The 23,694-nt window shown below is 42.4% G+C and overlaps 1 protein-coding gene across 2 annotated transcripts in view; it reads left to right on the top strand.

The window, feature by feature from the left end:
- Positions 1–1,220: 1,220 nt before the first annotated feature.
- Positions 1,221–23,694, top strand: part of bbs7 (Bardet-Biedl syndrome 7) — a 62,420-nt gene continuing 39,946 nt past the window's right edge. The window contains exons 1-7 of one of the 2 annotated variants that reach the window (XM_043674029.2): positions 1,221–1,454; positions 3,245–3,310; positions 4,642–4,704; positions 9,800–9,975; positions 21,192–21,378; positions 22,417–22,489; positions 23,204–23,320. In XM_043674029.2, the coding sequence (XP_043529964.1) occupies positions 1,419–1,454; positions 3,245–3,310; positions 4,642–4,704; positions 9,800–9,975; positions 21,192–21,378; positions 22,417–22,489; positions 23,204–23,320 (718 nt within the window). In that variant the 5' untranslated portion in view covers positions 1,221–1,418. Of the gene's footprint in view, positions 1,455–3,244; positions 3,311–4,641; positions 4,705–5,328; positions 5,487–9,799; positions 9,976–21,191; positions 21,379–22,416; positions 22,490–23,203; positions 23,321–23,694 lie in introns of those variants that run through there. The other variant, XM_043674031.2, reaches the window with a different exon arrangement.

The raw sequence follows: 23,694 nt of genomic DNA on the forward strand, positions 1-23,694 counted from the left end.
CAGCTTTGAAATTTAAGTTACTGTAATACTGATTTATGGTAAGCTAACTTAGCAAAACCCTTTTGAAGCAATCATACTATATATTGGATATGTGCTGAATTCTGTGACCCTCTAACTGTAAAGGCTGAAAGACCCCTACATTTTCTCAGACTTGGGAATTTTACGAAGCAGTGATAATGGCTCTAGTGTATCTCTCGATAAGAAGGTCTAGACTCAAAACCTACTCAACCCAAGAGGTGTGTCGGAACATGTCTGAATAAGTTGATATTTAAAATAACGAATTTTTCAGACTTTTCCGGTTAATGCATGTGGTCAAATAGACAGATCTGAAGCGTGATTGTTGCAAAATAAAATGCTGATCAAATTGTGGGCGTTTTATCTCCTTACAGTTCTTGTGAACCTCTTCTCCATAACCTACCTCCCTGCCCAAGGAACTGGAAATAACCCGCAGACAAGGGTCATACATAGAGGGTTTAAAATGGGGTCATCTTGAGACAACGCTTGGAGAGCCCTGTTCTAAAGGCTGCACCAAAAAAACAATCTAAATTCACAATCTGTTTAACTGCAAAGTTAAAAATCACACAACAGTGGGTTGTAGTCCAACAGGTTTAATTGGAAGCACTAGCTTTCGAAGCGCTGCTCCTTCATCAACCACCCAATGAAGGAGCAGCGCTCCAAAAGCTAGTGCTTCCAATTAAACCTGTTGGACTATAATCTGGTGTTGTGTGATTTTTAACTTTGTCCAACACCGGCATCTCCAAATCATGTTTAACTGCGGAAGGCCTACTTTCTCTGTGTATTCGGGTTGGATGAGGTAGAGCTATGTAGAGTGGTTTGGCACAGGTTTCGGTTCACAAGAGATAACCAAAATAAACTGCCTTCTACCCAAATGAACTTTTGCATCTTAAGATGAAAACTGGCTTCTATGTTTCCTATATTGCAACACTGACCGAACTTCAAAAAGTTCTTCATTGGTTGTAAAGTATTTTGAGATATGTGGTGGTCATGAAAACAAAAATACACAGTAAATGGAAATAGGGAATACTGAGTCTTGAGGCATCAACCTGGAACTCTCTGCATCCCCTTCAGTGAAGGGGCAGAGCTCCGCCAATCAGCGGCGAGTTTAAATGCATGTGCGATAACCGACCACCAATGGTGTGCGGTGTTTGAGATGCCTATGGTCACCACAGTAACGGGATGAGTGAGTGAGTGAGGTGGGCCCTGATGTGGATTTGGTTCAGACTGGGCAGTTATTTACCAGTGGAGCCTGATTTTCGCCCAGTTTGATGGCGGTTTCTGGCATGATCTCCATGTGCGACGTTCACTCTCCTTCCGGCCGCTTGGTCCCTGACAGTTTTTAAAGTCCGACTCTGCCCTCGCCTCAGAAATATTTCACAGAATAAGAGCTTCTTGCGGCCATGGAGTTAAATTTAAACCGCGTCGACTACCTGCAGGTGGGAGACGCGACTCAGTTATTACCTGGGCTGGAATATCACAGGCGCTAATGGCTTTTTAAATCTGGTAGATAGGGAATATCTTCAACACCCTCGCCGTTTTGGGCTGGGGGTGTTAGTAAATATATTGTAAAGATATTAGTTAATAAAGATATTTCCAAACAGGACCTGCATTTCATGAGAATTGAAGATTTTGTAAACAAATTAACTTCAAGTTTGGAACTTCAGTTCTCCAATGGTTAACAAGTCTGTATGAAGCTAACTCCAGTTATAACCTGGTGGGTGAATTTTAACTTTGTACAATCCAGTCCAACACCGGCTTCTCCAAAACATAACTCCAATTACTTTGGGCAATAGGTATCACATTTCACATTTCCGATGCCCCTCCCCCAAGTCCCTCCTCCCTACCTTTTATCTTAGCCTGCTGGACAAACTTTCCTCATTCCTGAAGAAGGGCTTATGCCCGAAACGTCGATTCTCCTGTTCCCTGGATGCTGCCTGACCTGCTGCGCTTTTCCAGCAACACATTTTCAGCTCTAATCTCCAGCATCTGCAGACCTCACTTTCTCCTCCTTTATTGTATACATGCCCTCTTATTGTCTAGAGTGTGCTGCTGGAAAAGCACAGCAGGTCAGGCAGCATCCGGAGTGGCAATGGAGGAGGCCCAGGACCTGCGTGTCCTCTGCATAGTGGGACAGGGAGTTGAAATGTTTGGCCACGGGACGGTGGGGTTGATTGGTGCAGGTGTCCCGGAGATGTTCTCTAAAGTGCTCTGCAAGAAGGTGTCCAATGTAGAGGAGACTGCATTGGGAGCAACCAGTTGGTCCTGGGCCTCCTCCATCGCCACACCCTCACTGCCCGACGCCTGGAGGAAGAACGCCTTATGTTCCGCCTCGGGACCCTTCAACCCCAGGGCATCAATGTGGACTTCTCCAGTTTCCTCATTTCCCCTTCCCCACCTTACCCCAGTTCCAACCTTCTAGCTCCGCACCGTCTTTGTGACCTGTCCCACTCCAACCTCCTCTCCGACCTATTACCTTCACCCACACCTCCTTCTACCAATTGCACTCTCAGCTATCTTCTCCCCAGCCTCACCCCCTCCCATTTATCACTCCACCCCGAGGCTCCCAGTCTCATTCCTGCTGAAGGGCTCTGGCCCGAAACATCGATTCTCCTGCTCCTCGGATGCTCGCTGACCTGCGGTGCTTTTCTAGCAACACACTCTTGACTCTGATCTTCAGCATCTGCAGACCTCACTTTCTCCTTGTTAATTTCTGTCATATTATTGTGTCTACTTGAGAACATTAGGTTGATATAAATTTAATACTGCTGTTATGTTTTCAACGTTGTGATTAAATCAGCCACCTACACATATTAACAAAGACATTTTTCCACTGGCAGTCAAAAATCCTATCTCAAAAATGGGCCATTGTAACTTCGTACCTCCAAAAGTTGTAAATACTGTGGTGATAACTCAGCAATGGGTATTTGTCAAAAAGTTCTTCCCATGGGGAATAATATATAACATAAAGGTTCAATGAAGATGCAAAGTTTGGAATTTGTTCAGAAATTAGTATGACCTAATAAAGGGTGAGTCTTTTTAGTTGAATGAACAAGACTAGGATATCAAGACTTCTGTATCTCTCATGGGCTTGTGAGACCTAAGTAGAGTGTTACAATCACACCAATTTTGGTACTGTTATAGTAAGGTGCATGTTCAGGGACTAGAATAATCAGTGCTGGTTTGTTGTGATGGTGTTGTAAATTGCCTTTCTCTCTTTTCATCCTAGGTAGGAGTGACTTCCCAAAAGACCATGAGGCTGCTACCGACATCAGGACGCAGAGCAATCCAAAAGGTAAGTTCACATTAAGTTAACATATGAAGATGATAACTTGTTTTTCCAGTTCCAGGCAAAAGTGTGGGAAAAAGAAAAGGAATGTCCTATCCTTGACCTCGCATCATGTAGCTTTCTCATTCTCAGCAGGGATTTATTTATTGCATGTTGTGACATTATTAGAAAGTACTTTACTGGAAGCTGGCATTTTAATTTTATATAGGCAAGCAATAGTCAGAGATCCTAAGCTGCAATATATTTTCCAATCAGCTTGTTCAGAGATGTTATTGCACACCTCTAGAGCAAGTGGCATTTGATTCCAGATCTCTTGGCAGAGAGGTAGAGACAGAGCCTCTGTAACACCAGAGCCCCTAGTTCCTCAGGTTAATGTTCTAGTTCCAATGATCTTCAGCTATATCAACAAACTTCCTGCCATCATAATGTCAAAAATTGGGATGTTGCTGATGACTGCACAACATTTAGCACTATTCACAACTCCTCAGATATTGAAACAGTCTATGTCCAAATGCAACAAGACCTGGACATGATCTGGGCTTAACCTGATAAGTGGTAACATGTTACACATGAAATGAAATGATCATCTCTAACAAGAAACCATCTCCCATTGATATTCAATAACTTCATGACTGTCAGCTACCATCAACATCTTGGGGTAACTATTGACCTGAAACTAAACTGGTCTAGCCATATAAATCCTGTGTTCACAAGAGCAGAACTTGTTTTCACAGTGTCTATTTGCAGTCTCCGAGGCACGAGTCTACTGGAATACTGTCCACTGATTGGTTGAATGTAGCTCCAACAGCACTTAAGTTTGAGGACAAATTTGCCTGCTTGATAGGTACTCCCATCCACCACCTTCAACCGCTGACACAGTGGCAGTAGCATGTATCGTATTCAAGATGCATTGCTGCAACTCACTCCGGCTTCTTTGAAGCCCCTTCCAGCAGAACAACTACTACCCTCTGGGAACAGGAACAGCAGATGCATAGGAACGCTGCCATTTGCAAGTTCCATTCCAAGTCAGGCACCAACCTGACTTAAGAATCATAATGCCATTCAGTCACTGTCGCTGCATCAAAATCCCAGAACTCCCTTCTTTATAGCACTGTGGGATTGCAGAGTTCCTTCACGAACCAAGGACTACAGCTGTTCAAGAAGGCAGCTCATCATCAGCACCACAGGACAACTTGTGATGGACAATAAATGCTCATCTCGCCAGTTGATTTCACATTTTCTGAGTAAATTTTTTAAAAATCTGCACTGTTTTTCTAAACTGAACATATATGATTTAATTTTGATGTTTTAAATATTTTTGTCTTATGAACTTTTAGGTTGTCATTGCAGATCATGATGGAGTAGTTACATGTTTTGGGATTAAAAAGGGAGAAGCAGTTGTAAGTATCAACTCATGACTGTGACTTAAAATGTTATGTAGAATGCACATTTGTGCCAGTGCCAAATATTACATTCTCCCAAAATATAGTCTGACTGAATAAAATGGAATATCTTTTTTTAAAAACTTGGTAATAAAAAACCAAAATATTGGAAATACAGTAAAGTTCTGTAAACTCAAAGTTGCCTTTACACAAAATTAAACTAGTACAGCAAAAAGTGATCCCATTTCTTTGAATCTGCATTGGCTGTCTTGAAGAACATTCCAATTTGTTTCATTGTTCTTTTGCTATTTCTCTGTCTTCCTCTGTCTGGTTTGTTCTGAAAACCAATTTTGAATCTGTATCCACCAACTATCAGTCAATATGTTTCAAATCTTAAACTGTCATTACAAATATGTTGCTTCTGGTTCTGTTTTGAATTCCCTTTATCTGTGCTGTCTAGATATCAAACCTGCAACCATAGTAAACTGGCTTTGTGATTCTATTTGCTTCAAACAAATCTCTTTTTAGTCATCTCTGCTACAAACCTGGAGTCAGTGGGAATCAAGGGGAAAACACTGCTGGTTGGAGTTATACCTAGAACAAAGGAAGGTGGTTGAGATTGTTAGAAGTCAAGAATCTTAGCCCCAGGACATCACTGCACGAGGTCCTTAGGGAAAATATTCTCAGTCAAACTGTTCAGATGTTATTATAATCTTCTGGAGCAGATGGAACTTGAACCAGATCCCTGCCACAGAGGAACAGACAATACTACTGCACCACAAGAGCCCCTAGTTTGTCAGGTTAGTGCCTTAGTCCCAATTATCTTCAGCTGCTTTATTAATGATCTTCACTCCATCGTAGGATCAGAATTGGGAATGTCAGTGCCATTTGCAGTTCCTCAGATACTGAAACAGCTCATATGCAAATGCAGCAAGACCTGGTTGGACATCATTCTAGCAATGAACTGGTAATTGGCAAGTAGCACTCAAGTGTCAGGGAATGACCATTTCCAACAAGAAAGAATCTAACCTTGCTTTGATGTTCAGTTGCATGTGACAAGTAACCCACTAACTTTACTTGGAGTTGGCAGAAGTGTTCAAGGATGATGCATTAGATGCGGAGACTGGTGGCGGAGTAGGTGAGGACAAGGGAGACTCTGTCTTTATTGCGTTGGGAGGGGAGGGATTTAGAGTAGTGGAACAGGGGATGGAGGTGGTGCGACGGAGGGCTGCCTGGATGATAGAGGGAGGAAAAGCATGTTGATCGCACCGCCAAGAACATCTTCCCCTCCCCATCCCTATCTGGCTTCCGCAAGGACTGTTCTCTTCAATGGTCCTTATTTGCGTCACTCTTCCTACCGACCCCTCCCCGAACCCGCAGGTACCTTCCCCTGCAACCGGAAAAGATGCAAAACCTGCTGGCACACCACCCCCCTCACCTCTATCCAGGTGAGAAGAGGTTCACCTACCTCTCTTCCAACCTAGTTTACTGCATCAGGTGCTCCTGATGTGATCTTCTCTACATTGGGGAGAGCGAATGTAAACTTAGGGAATGGTTCGCTGAGAATCACAGCCGGGCTCCAGTCTCCGCTCATTTCAATTCCCCTAACCACTCCCTTTCTGACATGACCATCCTTGGCTGCCTTCATTGCCACAATGAACCACACTGCAAACTGGAGGAACAACACCTCATCTTCTGCCTGAGCAGCCTACAACCTGAGTTCTCCATTTTCAAATAACCTCCCTTCCCATCCTCTCACTCTCTCACTCTCTTCTCAGCCCCTCCTCATCCCTTCCACTGCTCCCTGCCACCAACCGGATCCATTCCTCCCATTGACCAACCAGGTCGTACCCTCTACCTGTCTTCACCTATCCCCACTTCACCACCCTGCTCCCACCACCCCACTTATCTGCAGTTCCCCCCATACCCACCCCCACCCCCCCAGTCCTGAAGAAGGCTTACACCCGAAACCTCCTGATGCTGCCTGGCTTGCTGTGTTCTTCCAGCCTCCTGCCTGTCTATTTTGGATTCCAGCATCTGCAGTTTATTTTGTCTCTAACTGCCTACTTACTGTCATTCATGCTAATCAGTCCAGGTCACTTTAGTCAATTCTATCCTTATTTCATTGTAATTCCATTTATTTAAGTTATACACAGTTGTTTCCAACCTAAGTTTCTCACTCTCAAACTGAATATTGAAACTTTCATGCTGTGATTACCACATCCTTGGGGATCTTTTTACTCTAAGATAACTTATTAAACCTGCCTCATTCCGCATTCGCATCTCCAAGATAACCTGTTCCCTTGGTGGTTCCATGGTGTATTGCTTTAGGAAACTATTCTTAATGTGCTCTATGAATTTGTTGCTGTAGCTATCCTCTCAATTTGATTAATCCAATCAACATGAGGATTAAAGTCACCATAATTACTGCTGTATTATTTTTACATGCTCCTATTATTTGTTGATTTATAGCCTTTTCTATAGTGCCTACTGTTTGACGGTCTGTACACTATTGCTACCAATGTTTTATTTCTTTTGCTGTTTATTTTTGCTTCCACCTAAATGGTTTCTACATCACCTGAGCCTAGGTTGTCTCTCTCAAGATCCTCCTTTCATTTCGTATTAACAGTGCTAGCCACCATGTCCCATCCCTCCTGTCTCTCTGAAAGATCAAATATCCCTGAATGTCTCAGTTTTGATCTCCTTGTAACCATGAATCCGAAATGGCTATGAAATCATATTCTTTTACTTTGATTTGAGGTGTACGTTTGCCTATCTTCCTCCAAATGTTTTGTGCATTAATGCTTTTAATTTTGCTGTCTTATTGAATTTTCCTACTCGTGGCTCAGGTAGTAGTCTGGAGATTATTACCTTTCTCGTAGAGAAAGCCTCAGGTAGAGGCTTTTTAATGTAGCCTCTAGTGTTCTTATTTCCTAGCAGAGCCTCATTCCTCATTCTATCTGTATCGCTGGTACCTACAAGGACCAGGAAAACTGGATCTTTCTCCTTCCAGTCCAAGTTCTTTTACAGCTCAAGGCCTGAGGCTCCTGCAGCATGACCTTCTGGATTCCTCTCCCTGCCTCACACAAAGTAACATTGTTCTGTCCCTTACGACTGACTGAATTTGAGGCAGTTAATCTAAGGGGTGTGACTGCCTCCTGAGACAGTGCTAGCCCACTGTCCCCACTTACAATAGTCAGGCTCGACTTTAATTGGAGTGAGGAGCAGTCAGAGGAGATGCTGTGATCTTGTTTGCCTTTGCCACAATGTGTTGTTTATGCTTGGAGACTGGAGGTGTTTTGGGGAAAATGGTGGCCTGGTGTTAGGTTCTTTTCCTGAGGTTTCACGCATGAGATGCAATTTGATTACACCAACCTCTGCAAACAGTTAAAGTTTATGAAAGCTTGTACAAGCTAGGTGACCCCCTTTGACCCCCCAACCCCGTAGGTGTGTGAGGTTGAATCAAAGTGTGGCCCTGAACAAAGAAAATACAACTCTTTTATACAGGTCAGTTGGCCGTGCCTACAGATGCTCTGGCCACTACCCCCACAGTGAAATGCCTCTCAAGACAACCCCTCCCAGTCACTCACAGTCAAATATTACCCCAGGTGCAATGGCAGGATGAGATCATCCTCTGAGATAATGCAAGTGCTAATGTCCTGATCCTGGGGAATTGTTATGCAGACAATTTCCTGACTCGGTGATTCTCCAAGACAATACGGATGTGACATACCACTGGCCAGAAAGCATTTCTGGATGGAAGAGATTGAATTATAGCAGGTCATGCAGCATCCAAGGAGCAGGAAAATCTACATTTCGGGCAGGAACCCCTCATCGGGATGAAGGGCTCCTGCCCAAAGCATCGATTTTACTGCTCCTCGGATACTGCCTGACCTGCTGTGCTTTCCCAGCACGACTCTAATCTTGACTCTAATCTCCAGCATCTCAGTCCTCACTTTCGCCAAGATTGAATTATAGTTTAACTTGACAATAGCAGGGGAGTAATAGCAAATGACTGTCTAAATTAAATGTAAATTACAATGGTAGTCATCCGCATTCATTCATGATTGTCGTCCCCACCCAAAGACAGTGCAGTTTAACCCTTTAATATTACATGAATGTCCAGGGAGAGATTCCCATTTAATGTTTTAACATTACACTAAGGAGGTGAGACGTGGAAAGTTTTGGAGTAAGATTGAAAATCTAACTGGTCAGGAGTGATTGGGAGGTTATTATGAATCTTTAGACATGTGTGTGCTAAGTATTGAAGCCCTGGGGTGGGGTTGGTGGCTATAGTGGGAGAGTACAGAGTTTAGAGCCCTTGAGAGAGGAAGGCAGTTCACATCTCTGGTGGGAGAAGTGGGAAAGTACGAGCTTTGCTGGTGATTAGAGCTGAAGGTTGGAACAATGCCTGTGTTGGGGGAGGTGGGATATATTTGTGTGGGTGGTATTCCACTGCTTTTCAAGGTTAGTTAGGCAGACACCTAGTAAGTAACATTTAAACAAAATAAAATTTCCTGTGTCCTGAATTAGTAGTCTTATGACTTGGTTCAGCTGGTGGCTTTCCCAAGACCGAAGAAATAAAGCCAGGTAGGGTAAGTTTAAAATGCTGACTTGTATCCATGTTGACATTGCCAACCTGCCTCCCTTAAATTTAGAAGTTGGTGGTTTGGGTCAGGATTCAAACATACAATGCTTTAACACTGGTCTGTCTCAAAAAAACAACATCTTTTGGGGATTTTTATTCCCTCCATTGCAACTGATTATGACAATTTAGATGATGTTTGAATCATGACCATTATTCTTTCATTTTGGTTATTAGGGATCAGTGAAGTCAGCTTTGGATGAAATATGAAAGCCTCTGAAATTGAGTTCCTTCAATTATACACAATGATAAGGTTTCTTCAGTTCAACCTGATGAGTGATTGTGCTCAGCAGCATACCCTGTAATTTGATTGCTCTTGAAGGCCATATTTTCGAGGGGGTTTTCATTGTGGATAGTATCACTGAAATAACAATTTATAGTGTAAATTTTGTTTCAACTGTATTCTCAAATATATGCTAATATGGTTCAATGTAAGCTGCAAAAGTAATTTCTATTCTCGTTATGCAGCCAGTGTTCAAGACCTTGCCAGGACATAAAGTTTCCAGATTGGAGCTCGGAGGAGCCATTGGTACTCCACAGGAGAAAATCTTTATAAGTGTCGGTTCAGAAGTGCGAGGCTTCACTAAGAAGGGGAAGCAGTTCCTTTCGTTTGAAACTAACCTAACCGAGATTATTCGAGCTATGTAAGTGATCTGAGTTGTCATTTTATTTATTCAGGAATAAGCCTTTCCTTCAGATTTACTGCTTACTGTTTCACACAGCATTTCTCTGATCAGTGCCCAATTGTTAATGGAAAATGTGCTTTTTCCCTCCTCTGCAATACTTCAACCAAGAAAATCTCCACAATAGGTTGCTTCTCAGGAAAGCATTCATTACTTTCCAGGTTTAATTCAAATTTGTATTTTGGTAGAAGAGTAATAGAATATTTATCTTACAATCACAATTTGCTTGTGTACTTTCAAATGTAAATTTCTAATAAATGTATGTATTAAAAAATGCCACTTATCGGTATTTCAGAGAAGTGTAATAGGGTAATGACGAGTAGGGCATTTCAACTTCTCCAGCATTACCTGTTTAGTCATAGTGTGAAAGTTTTAGAGGGAGCAGAACTCTTAAAAATGCATGCAGAAGAGCCTTTTAAGCCAGTGCCTCCTGACTTTGTAATGTTATGATGGTGTTTGTTGATAACTTTGCATATTTAGGCTCTACAGTCATCACAGGTTGTCGTTTAACACTGAATCAACACTTGCACCACAAAATCTGCAACTGTTAAGTCTAAGCTGAGTAAGTGAATGGAACATCTGCGACCTGACAGATGACACTAACTTGCTTGTCTATCAATCCTCAGCACACTCTTCAGCAGTAATGAGACCTGAATGGTATACATTAGGTCACAAGGAAAGGCAGAACAGTTTCCACCTTCACTATCTTTGATGTAACCTCAGCATCGTTTGGCACAATAAGGTCACCAACTTGGTGGTTCAGGAGCATGTTAACTCTCATCAGTATAGGCTCATTGCTAAGCCAACTAAGTCGGTGATGGATCAGTCATATTCATAAAATGGATGTAGTTGTTTACCCAGACCTTCTGTGCAGCAAACTGACCAGCAGCTCCCAATCGATACCTCTGCTGCAAGGACACTTATAAGTGAGATATAGAATCTCTACAGTGCAGAAAGAGGCCATTTGGCCCACTGGATCTGCTCTGACCCTCCAAAAAGCACCGTATCCAAACCCATCCCCACACCCCATCTGTGTAATCCTGCATTTACCATGGCTAACCCACCTAAACTGCACATCCCTGGACACTACCAGGCAATTTAGCATAGCTAGAATTGAACCTGGGTCCCTGGTACTGTGGGGCAGCAGTGCTAAACACTGAGCCACCATGCTGCCTTCACATCATGAACAGATATAGAAAATTATTGGAATTCTGATCTTTGCATGGGGAAATCAAGACTACAAGGGCATAGATGTGGGCAGCACGGTGGCACAGTAGTTAGCACTGTTGCCTCACAGCGCCAGAGACCCGGGTTCAATTCCCACCTCAGGCAACTGACTGTGTGGAGTTTGCATGTTCTCCCCGTGTCTGCGTGGGTTTCCTCCGGGTGCTCCGATTTCCTCCCACAGTCCAAAGATGTGCAGGTCAGGTGAATTGGCCATGCTAAATTGCCCGTAGTGTTAGGTAAAAGGGGTAAATGTAGGGTTATGGGTGGGTTGCGCTTCGGCGGGGCGATGTGGACTTGTTGGGCCGAAGGGCCTGTTTCCACACTGTAAGTAATCTAATCATCTAATCTAAAGTCATGCTTCAGCTATACAAAACCCTGTGACCACACTTGGAGAACTGAGCAATACTGGGCACTACACCCTCAGAAGGATATGTTGGCTTTGCAAGAACTGCAGTGTGGACTTTTAGTTTTATATCTAGACTCCAGAAGGAATGCATTCATGAGAGATATTATACAATCTAGGGTTGATTCCCGGAAATTCAGAAGATTTAAGGAATGCTTTTATTGAAGCTTACAAGATGTTTGGGGGACAGATATGACAAAGATACATTTCTTTTTCTGTTGGCTGAGGAGTTTAGGGTGAGGTCATGGTGGGTCGAGGGAAGGGAGAATTAATGAAAATTATCTAAAAGTTAGAGCCAGACCATACAAACTTGAAATTACGAGACCATTCTATTCATAGAATCCCTACAGTGCGGAAAGAGGCCATTTGACCATTGAGTCTGATCAACCCTCCGAACAGCATCCCACCCAGACCTAGCCCCACACCCTACATCCTCATAACCCCACATTTACCAGGTCTAATCCAGCTTGCCTGCACATCCTGGACACTACAGGGCAAAGACATTGAGTCCTTAGCAGTATGGTGTAAAGACTACAATCTTTCCAATGTTAGCAAAATGAAGGAGCTAGTCATTGACTTCAGGAAGCAGAGTGGATATTATGCTCTGTCTGCATCAGTGGTGCTGAGGTGGAGATTAGATTAGATTAGATTAGATTCCCTACAGTGTGGAAACAAACCCTTCGGCCCAGCAAGTCCACACCGACCCTCTGAAGAGTAACCCACCCAGACCCATTTCCCTCTGATTTATGCACCTAACACTATGAACAATTTAGCATGGTCAATTCACCTGACCTACACATCTTTGGACTGTGGGAGGAAACCGGAGGAAACCCACGCGGACATGGGGAGAATGAGCAAACTCCACACAGACAGTCACCCAACGCTGGAATTGAACTTGGGACCCTAGTGCTGTGAGGCAGTAATGCTAATCACTGAGCCACCGTGCCACCCTATGGTCAACAGCGTCAAGGTCTTGGGGATGTCAATCACCAACAATCTGTCCTGATCCATCCAGGTTGACATGATGGTCAAGAAAGCACAACAACGCCTAACAAAGAAAATTACAGGCCCTTCAGCCCTCCAAGCCTATGTCCATCCAGATCCTCTATCTAAACCTGTTGCCTACTTTCTAAGGATCTGTATCCCTTTCCTCCATGCCCATTCATGTATCTGTCTAGTTACATTTTAAATGACGCTTTCATGCCTGCCTCTACCACCTCTGCTGGCAACACATTCCAGCCATCTACCACCCTCTACGGAAAGAGCTTTCCAGGCCTGGAACTTTCCACATCTCTTCTTTAGGAGACTAAGGAAATTTGGCACATCCATAAAGACTCTTACAAATCATTATAGATGCACAACAGAAAACATCCTATCTGATATGGCAACTGCTCTTCCCAAACCACAGGAGGTTTTAAACTAATATTGCAGGGGGCTGGGAACCACCAAGAGAAGACTAGTAGACAGTGAGGTGGAAACTAGAAACTGTAAGGATCATAAAGTTAGCATTGCCAAGGGCTTGAGTAGGCATAGAGTAGATGAATACAAAAGAACTGACGGCCTGAAGTGCATGTATTTTTTAATGCAAGGAGTATAGTGGGTAAGGCAGATGAACTGAGGGCTTGGATTGGTGCCTGGGAATATGACGTTATTGCGATCACAGAGACTTGGTTGAACAAAGGGCATGATTGGCAACTAAATGTTCCAGGATATAAACGCTTCAGACAGGACAGGGAGGGATGTAAAAGGGGGGAGGAGTTGCATTGCTAGTTAGGGATGATATCACGGCTATGCTAAAGGAGGACACTATGGAGGGCTTGAGCAGTGAGGCATAATGAGTAGAGCTGAGAAATAAGAAGGGTGCAGTTATGTTGTTAGGGCTATACAACAGGCCTCCCAACAGTGAGCGTGGTAAACAGAGAGGTAAACAGAATATGGAAAGATGTAGAGGCAACTGGATGGTGGTGATGGGAAATTTTAATTTTTCCAATATTGACTGGGATACACTTCGTGTCAGAGGCATGGATGGCGCAGAATTTGAAAGGAGCATCTAGGAATGTTTTCTAGAGCAGTATATCAATAGTCCAACGAAGGAAGGGGCCAGTTTGGACCTGGTGTTGGGGAATGAGCCAGAACAGGTGGTAGAAGTTGCAGTGGGGGATTTCTTTGGGAACAGTGACCACAATTCTGTAAGTTTTAGCATACTCGTAGACAAAGATGAGAGTGGTCCTAAGGGAAGAGCACTAAACTGGGCCAAGGCCAATTATAAATAAATTCCGCAGGAGCTGGGAAATGTGGATTGGGAGCAGCTACTGAAAGGGAAGTCCACATTTGATATGTGGGAGGCTTTCAAAGATAGGTTGAAGATAGTGCAGATAGGCATGTCCCTTTGAAAACAAAGGGTAGGAAAGGCAAGACTGGTGAACCGTGGATGACAGGAGAAATCGTACAACTAGCCAAGAGGAAAAAGGAAGCGTACATAAGGTACAGGCAGCTAAGAACAAATGGGCTTTGCAGGAATATCGGGAGAGTACAAACAATCTTAAACGAGGAATCAAGCGGGCTAAAAGGGGTCATGAAATAACTTTACTGAGCAGAATTATGGAGAATCTCAAGGTCTTTTCTTCGTATATAAGAAGCAAGAAGGTAACAAGAGGAAGAGGTAGCTCACTAAAGGATAAGGAAGAAGGTTGTGTGTCGAACCTGAGAAAATGGGTTACTTTGCATCGGTGTTCACTGAGGAGAGAGACATGATGAATGTTGAGATTAGGGATAGAAGTTTGTTTACTCTGAATCACGTTCACAAAAGGAGGGAAGATGTGTTGGGTAGGCTAATGGATATTAAGGTGAACAAATCTCTAGGACCAGGTGGGATCTATCCCAGGTTGCTGAAGAAGGTGAGAGAAGAAATAGCTGGGTTCCTGACAGATATCTTTGTAGCATCCCTAAGCACAGGTGAAGTGCCGGAAGACTGGAGGGTTGCTAATATTGTTCCTCCTCTCCACCCCCCCCCCCCGTACAAGAAGAGTAGTAGGGATATTCCAGGTAACTACAGACCAGTGAGCCTGACGTCAGTGGTAGGAAAGTTGCTAGAGAGGTACTGAGGGATAAAATCTATTTGTATTTGGAAAAGAATGGGCTTATTAGTGGTAGGCAACATGGTTTTGTGCAGGGTAGATCGTGCCTTTAATAGAGTTCTTTGAGGAAGTGGCCAAGTTGATAGATGAAGGAAGGGCTGTAGATGTCATATACATGGATTTTGGTAAGGCGTTTGATAAGGTTCCCCATAGTAAACTAATAGAGAAAGTTGCAGGGTGTTCTAGCTAGGTGGATAAAGAACTGGTTAAGCAACAGGAGACAGAGTGGTAGTTGAAAGGAGTTTCTCGAAATGGAGAAAGGTGACCAGCGGTGTTCCACAAGGCTCAGTGCTGGGGCCACTGTTATTTGTGATGTACATAAATAGTCTGGAAGAGGGCATTGTTGGTCTGATCAGTAAGTTTGCAGATGATACGAATATTGGTGGAGTAGTAGAAAGCATAGGGGACTGTCATAGACATGGATAGAGTCATAGAGATGTACAGCATGGAAACAGACCCTTCGGTCCAACCCGTCCATGCTGACCAGATATCCCAACCCAATCTAGTCCCACCTGCCAGCACCCGGCCCATATCCCTCCAAACCCTTCCTATTCATATACCCATCCAAATGCCTCTTAAATGTTGCAATTGTACCAGCCGCCACGACTTCCTCTGGCAGCTCATTCCATACATGTACCACTCTCTGTGTGAAACAGTTGCCCCGTAGTTCTCTTTTATATCTTTCCCCTCTCACCCTAAACCTATGCCCTCTAGTTCTGGACTCCCCGACCCCAGGGAAAAGACTTTGCCTATTTACCCTATCCACGCCCCTCATAATTTTGTAAACCTCTAAGGTCACCCCTCACCTCCGACTCCAGGGAAAACAGCCCCAGCCTGTTCAGCCTCTCCCTATAGCTCTAATCATCCAACCCTGGCAACATCCTTGTGAATGTTTTCTGAACCCTTTCAAGTTTCACAACATCTTTCTGATAGGAAGGAGACCAGAATTGCAAACAATATTCCAACAGTGGCCTAACCACTGTCCTGTACAGCTGCAACATGACCTCCCAACTCCTGTACTCAATATTCTGACCAATAAAGGAAAGCATACCAAATGCCTTCTTCACTATCCTATCAACCTGCGACACCACTTTCAAGGAGCTATGAACCTGCACTCCAAGGTCTCTTTGTTCAGCAACACTCCCTAGGACCTTACCATTAAGTGTATAAGTCCTGCTAAGAATAGCTTTCTCAAAATGCAGCACCTTGCATATATCTGAATTAAACTCCATCAGCCACTTCTCAGCCCATTGGCCCATCTGGTCAAGATCCTGTTGTAATCTGAGGTAACCCTCTTCGCTGTCCACTATACCTTCAATTTTGGTGTCATCTGCAAACTTACTAACTCTACCTCTTATGCTCACATCCAAATCATTTTTGTAAATGACAGAAAAATAGAGGACCCAGTACCAATCCTTGTGGCACTGCACTGGTCACAGGCCTCCAGTCTTAAAAACAACACTCCACCACCACCCTCTGTCTTCTACCTTTGAGCCAGTTCTGTATTCAAATGGCTAGTTCTGTCTGTATTCCATGAGATCTAGCCTTGCTAATCAGTCTCCAATGGGGACCTTGTCGAACGCCTTACTGAAGTCCATATAGATCACATCTACCGCTCTGCCCTCATCAATCCTCTTTGTTACTTCTTCAAAAAACTCAATCAAGTTTGTGAGACATGATTTCCCATGCACAAAGCCATGTTGACTATCCCTAATCAGTCCTTGCCTTTCCAAGTACATGTACATCCTGTCCTTCAGGATTCCCTCCAACAACTTGCCCACCACCGACGTCAGGCTCACTGGTCTATAGTTCTTTGGCTTGTCCTTACCACCCTTCTTAAACAGTGACACCACGTTTGCCAACCTCCAGTTTTCCGGTACCTCACCTGTGACTATTGATGATACAAATATCTCAGCAAGAGGCCCAGCAATAACCTCTCTAGCTTCCCACAGAGTTCTAAGGAACACCTGATCAGGTCGCGGGGATTTATCCACCTTTACCCGTTTCAAGACATCCAGCACTTCCTTCTCTGTAATATGGATATTTTGCAAGATGTCACCATCTATTTCCCTACAGTCTATATCTTCCATATCCTTTTCCACAGTAAATACTGATGCAAAATGCTCATTTAGTATCTCCCCCATTTTCTGCAGCTTGACACAAAGGCTGCCTTGCTGATCTTTGAGGGGCCCTTAAAACTCTTTGGACGCTCCTTAATTCCATTTGCCAAAGCTATCTCATGTCCCCTTTTTGCCCTCCTGATTTCCCTCTTAAGTATACTCCTACTTTCTTTATACTCTTCTAAGGATTCACTCGAACTATCCTGTCTATACCTTACATATCCTTCCTTCTTTTTCTTAACCAAATCTTCAATTTCTTTAGTCATCCAGCATTCCCTATACCTACCAGCCTTTCCTTTCACCCTAACAGGAATATACTTTCTCTGGATTCTCGTTACTCATTTCTGAAAGCTTCCCATTTTCCAGTCGTCCCTTTACCTTCGAACATCTGTCCCCAATCAGCTTTCGAAAATTCTTGCCTAATACCGCCAAAATTGGCCTTTCTCCAATTTAGAACTTCAACTTTTAGGTCTGGTCTATCCTTTTCCATCATTATTTTAAATCTAATAGAATTATGGTTGCTGGCCCCAAAGTGCTCCCCCACTGACACCTCAGTCACCTGCCCTGCCTTATTTCCCAAGAGTAGGTTAAGTTTTGCACCTTCTCTAGTAAGTACATCCACGTGCTGAATCAGAAAATTATCTTGTACACACTTAAGAAATTCCTCTCCATCTAAACCCTTACCACTATGGCAGTCCCAGTCTATGTTTGGAAAGTTAAAATCCCCTACCATAACCATTCTATTATTCTTACAGATAACTGAGATCTCCTTACAAGTTTGTTTCTCAATTTTCCTCTGACTATTAGGGGGTCTATAATACAATCCCAATAATGTGATAATCCCTTTCTTATTTCTCAGTTCCACCCAAATAACTTCCCTGGATGTATTTCTGGAAATATCCTCCCTCAACACAGCTGTAATGCTATTACTACTCTCGAGGACCTCCTTTTTAAATTCCTGCTAACTCTCTGTAATCTCCCTTCAGAATCTCAACCTTTTGCCTTCCAATGTCATTGGTTCCAATGTGGACAATGACCTCTTGCTGGCCCCTCTCCCCTATTAGAACATTCTGCACCCTCTCTGAGACATCCTTGATCCTGACACCAGGTAAGCAACACACCATTCCGCTTATTTGCTGCTGGCCACAGAAACATCTCTGTACCTCGGACTAGAGAATACCCTAACACAATTGATCCCTTGAACCCAGCATATCCCTCATTACATTAGAGCCAGTCTCAATACCAGAAACTTGGCTGTTCGTGCTACGTTCCCCTGAGAATCCATCACCCCCTACATTTTCCAAAACAGAATACTTGTTTGAAATGGGTATATCCACAAAAGACTCCTGCACTAGCCGCCTACCTCTCTTACCTTTCCTGGAGTTAACCCATCTATGTGACTGTATCTGAGACTTCCCCCCCTTCCTATAACTGCCATCCATCACACAATGTTGCTGTTGCAAATTCTTCATTGCTTCTAACTTCCTCTCCAACTGATCCATTCGATCTGGTAAGATTTGTAGCCAACAGCATTTATGGCAGATATATTCCGCAGTAACCCTTAAACTCTTTTTAAACTCCCACATCCGACAAGAAGTACATATCACTCTATTAAAGGCCATTTTTGCTCCTTCACAATCTACAGACCCAGAAAATAACACCGTCTTATTCCTCTACAAACACTGCACCAGGTTAAATTAATAGTTATGACTTATATTTTAAGTTTAATCAAGAGACATATCTCCAAAAACATATAATCAAGAAAGAACCCACTCTACTCACTACTGCCAATTCTCTGTAGGCCACACTTAAAAACAACGATTAACTTATCTGATTCTGTGCTGTGAACTTCGCCCAAACAGGTTCCTCCAAGATTAGTTATGAATTTCACTGTTTGTTAATTTTCCCAGATGCACTCCAATCTCCAGTGATACATGAATTCAAACAGCAAAGGCAGTAACTGTGCAGGTTTCTCTCTCTTGCTCTCTATCTCTCCTGCAATGGCCTCACCATGTGCTTCCTTTGTCTGCTCTTCTCCCGTTTAAAAATGCTGTTGTTTTGACTTTTTTTTTCCAAAGTTTCAAAACAATGCAACAGCATATAAAACAGTAATTACTGCTCCTGGAATTCGAGGAACTCACCTCCAGCACCTAAAATACCTCAAAAAAAAGATCAGCTGTTACAGCCAGAAATTGTCCCCATCCTCCGTCTTGAATCAAAGAATACAGGAGAATATAGATAGACTGGAGAGTTGGACGGAGAAGTGGCAGATGGAGTTCAATCCAGGCAAATGTGAGGTGATGCATTTTGGAAGATCCAATACTAGAGCGAACTGTACTGTAAATGGAAGAGCCTTGGAAAAAGTTGATGAGCAGAGAGATCTGGGAGTTCAGATCCATTGTAACCTGAAAGTGGCTGCACAGGCGGATGGAGTGGTCAAGAAGGCATATGGTATGGTTGCCTTCATCGGTTGTGGTATTGAGTAATAAGAGCTGGCAGGTCATGTTAAAATTGTACATTACTTTGGTTCGGCCCCACATTTAGAGTACTGTGTACAGTTCTGGTCACCACATTACCAAAAGGATGTGGATACTTTGGAGAGGGTGCAGAGAAGGCTTATGAGGATGTTGCCTGGTGTGCAAGGTTGTAGCTATGAGGAGAGGTTAGGATTGTTTTCATTCGAAAAATAGAGATTGAGCAGGGACGTGATTGAGGTCTACAAAATCATGAAGGGTATAGAGAGGGTGGATAGAGATAAGCTTTTTCCCAGGGTGAGGAATTCAATAATGAGAGGTCACGTGTTCAAGGTGAGAGGTGAAAAGTTTAAGGGGGATACATGCGGCAAGTACCTTATACAGAGGGTGGTAGGTGCCTGGAACAAGTTGCCGGTAGAGGCAGGCACGGTAGTTTCATTTAAGGTGCGTCTAGGTAGATGCATGAGTAGGTGGGAAGCAGAGGGATACAGACCTTTAGGAATTGGGCAATAGGTTTACACAATGGATTTGGATCAGCACAGGCTTGGAGGGCTGAAGGGCCTGTTCCTGGGCTGTATATTTTCTTCCTTTGAAACTATAGAGAGTTGTGAACACAGCCCAGTCCATCACACAAACCAGCCTCTGTCCATTGACTTCATCTGTACTTTCTGCTGAATCAGGAAAGCAACCAACATAATCAAAGACCCCTCCCACTCTGGATATACCCTCTTCCACTCTCGTCCACCCTCTCCCATTGGGCAGATTTATAAAAGGTTGAAAACACTTATGAACAGATTCAAGAACAGCTTTTTCCTTGCAGGTTTCAGACTTTTGAATGGACTTCTTAAATGTTACTGTTGATCTCTTTCTGCACTTTCTTGGCAGTTGTAACCCTGTATCCTGTATTCTGTTCTGTTATTCTGATCCACTTGTGTAGTACAATTTGCCTGTAAAGCACATAAGACAATACTTTTCACTGTACCTCAGTACACATGACAGTAATAAATCAAATCAAAACAAAAGTAAATCAATGTAGTATGGCCAATCCACCTAACCTGCATATCTTTGGACTGTGGGAGGAAACCAGAACACCCACTGGAATTCCACATAAACACGGGGAGAACATGCAAACCCCACATAAACAGTCACCTGAGGGTGGAATTGAACTCAGGTCCCTGCTTCTGCCTCACATGGTGACATTGACCTGACAACTGGAAGACCGTCACTGATAGTTGTGACTGGTGGACAACGTTTTGAGGGAAATTGGAGGAAGAAGTAGAAATTGAAAAATCAACTGTAGTGATTGTTACAAGGTCAGCCAGGTGGACTTCTTACAATATGAGCTTCTTGACTGGGGCTGTTAATCTGGTCCAATCAGGAAGCTCTGGCTGACAGATTAAAAATAGGAGTATCAAACATCCTGTCGCTCTGAGGAAGCTGGATCAGTGTCAAGGAATTTCCACATGTATGTAAAGGGTGACTTAGTGACGGGATACCAGCATCTTAAGTTAATTCAAATCAACTAAGGAAAAGGCTCAGAGAAGCAGACCAGCAAACTCTTCAGCATCTTTGCCAAGCAAATGCAGTACAAACTTCCATGTGGGGATCAAGTGCCACTCCAATTGATGCTTAACACAGTTTGCGCTGAGGTGGTCAACACTATCGTCTGGCCAGTCAAAAGGCTGCCAGTTTGCAGCATAATATGACATTTTCTTTAATTATTTCCATTGAAAATGTACTTGTGTGTTTTTGAATAGCCTTTTCACTTGCATCATATATATTCAGAAAATTCTCACTGAATATTGATTCCTTATAGGTACGTGTCTGGTGCAGACCTTTTCTTGTGTGCAAACTATATCTATAATCACTATTGTGACTGTAAAGATCAGGACTATTACCTTTCCAGTGACAAGATCAATGATATAATCTGCTTACCAGTGGAAAAAATAGGTCACATTACACCAATACTAGCCTGCCAAGATCGGGTGCTCAGAGTTTTGAAGGTAAAGCAACAGATTTCTTATTGTATACTTTTTGACTATTTGCCAACAAATTACATTTGGGAAGATCATTGGTTTTGATGTGAAACATATTGCATAAATTTAGAAAAAAAAATTGAGGCGACTAGTTGGGAAAATAAAATGAGTTAAGTTCTGATATTGTTTAACTATTGATTGTAAATGATGACCAATTGTTTAGCATGCCTTTGTGTATGAGAGGCTCTTTATGTCTGCTATATTGAGAGATCTCTCGTTCTGGATGCAGCAGGATATTCTCACAGATCTTCCCTCTATCAATAAACAAGATAGCGATGGACAGTCAAATTTAACATGGAAAATGGAGAACTAGGCTTTGAAGAAACAAGTTAAAATATGACTTGTTTGTCAGTTAATGAGCTAGTAATGAGAGTGTAAATAGTGTGAAATATAATGGGTTCATAATTGGATATGGCTAGAAGAGCTTCGTGGATTCATTGCTATTGAGCTGCAGAGAGAGAGAGAAATTGTGTACCAGTATATGATGAAGCTATCTCTCTTAAGAACAGGCTGTCTGAGCTGAGTAAAATAAGATTGTTAATGTAGAAATGAGTAACACTATTGTTGTAGAAATTTGGTTTAAAGACTTTTACATAACGCTATAGTTTAAAGTAAGTGATAGGATCTTAGCTTGGATGTGGATGAATAATGAAAAAGTCATAAAGGGAAAAATAGCTGGAGTAACCCTGAATATTTGAGTTGAGGAAGAAGTTGGAAAATAGCAAAAGGTTTGTTTGTAGGATTAGTTTTAGGTTACTTAAATAAAAATCATGTTCAGAGATGATGGGTTGAATGGCCTTGTGATGTAAACCTTAATGGCCCAGTGATTCATTTAAGTATCTTCCAGTAATAGGTTTTTAATCTCTTTGCTTCTTAAACATTGGCATATTAATTTTTTTTTAAATTGGTCAGTGGAAATATAAGTTGGTGCATTTCTGACATTTAAAGTTGTCTCTGATTATATCATGTTTAGCATATTTGACAGCTTTGCTGTGTTTTAACCAGGGATCTGATCTGTCGTATGAAGTGGAGGTTCCTGGAGCACCTAAAGTCCTAGCATTACACAATGGAAATGGAGGCAAGTATGAAGTTGGTGTTGTATGTAGGATTATTACTGTGATTTATTTGGCAACAATTGGTCATGCATTGAAAGATCAACTATGATCCGGAGTAAAATGATCATTTCCAAAATGCTTCGTGTTGCAGGAAATGATGGCAGCTTGTTTTCATGCAAATTCAGTGTATGGTGCTGCTACAGCACCATCTTCATCATTCACATTTTATTATCAAAATCCTTTTGCTTTGCTAACAAGAGAGGACAGGCAAAACCATGATCTTAGCCATAATATTTCCCTGCAGCACATTCAACTAAGTAATGCTGTAAGGAAGCAACTTGCATTTGTGTAATTTCCAGTATTGAATGTTACTAAATACAGAATTCCCAAATTCATGCTGGCAATAAAGCAATGTGAATACCATGTGGGCGCAAATGATTTGTCTTCCTGTTGCTTTAGTTACCATTTAATCTTCAAGTAAAGTGATAAATATCAGCAGTAAACCATTTTTGTGAAGAAAATAGGGGGGAAAAATCAAATTGGCAAGCAATGATAAGTCCTTGTAGTAGCATGATCATTGCTCATCATAATCTTGTTTGACCAGAATAGTTGACGTGCACTTTTTTCCAACAGCATCTCTTTTGATTGTTTCATTGAAAAGACGTTTTATTTGTAGATATTGTGATCTAATGTAAGGTCAGTTAATTGCAATTTGTCTAATTATTCAATATGCTTAGGGGACACGGGAGAAGACCTACTGTATGGAACATGTGATGGGAAGTTAGGACTGGTCCAGATCACAAAAAGCTCTCCATTGCATCGCTGGGAAATCTCCAATGAGAAAAGGAGGGGAGGCAAGGACTGCTTTGTATTGTTAAATAACTTTGAGATACTTTATAATTTCTTTTTCCTCTGAGAAATCATTGCTTTTTTGTTCATTTAGTACATCCTGTCACTTGAGTTATAATTAGAGAGTTGGTAAGCTATGTTTAATTTCAATATTGGGCACTTTCATCCATTATTAGGCATGTTTATTTCAAATCACAAAAGGCTCTGTTTTCAGTATTATTTTACCTTAGACTGGAATCCTGTTTTTTAGTTCAAATTATTGTTTGAACTTTATGCCAAAGTTTCAGTTGAAATTTCCTTTGGAGTTGTTATCCTGACTTCAGGCTGAAATTTAGATATTATCCGTGCACCATATCTGAAAAACCTGACGCAACATTCA

The sequence above is a fragment of the Chiloscyllium plagiosum genome, unplaced genomic scaffold, assembly GCF_037043375.1.
Source record: "Chiloscyllium plagiosum isolate Xiang-an unplaced genomic scaffold, Cpla_swu_hap1 HiC_scaffold_36, whole genome shotgun sequence".
NCBI lineage: Eukaryota > Metazoa > Chordata > Chondrichthyes > Orectolobiformes > Hemiscylliidae > Chiloscyllium > Chiloscyllium plagiosum.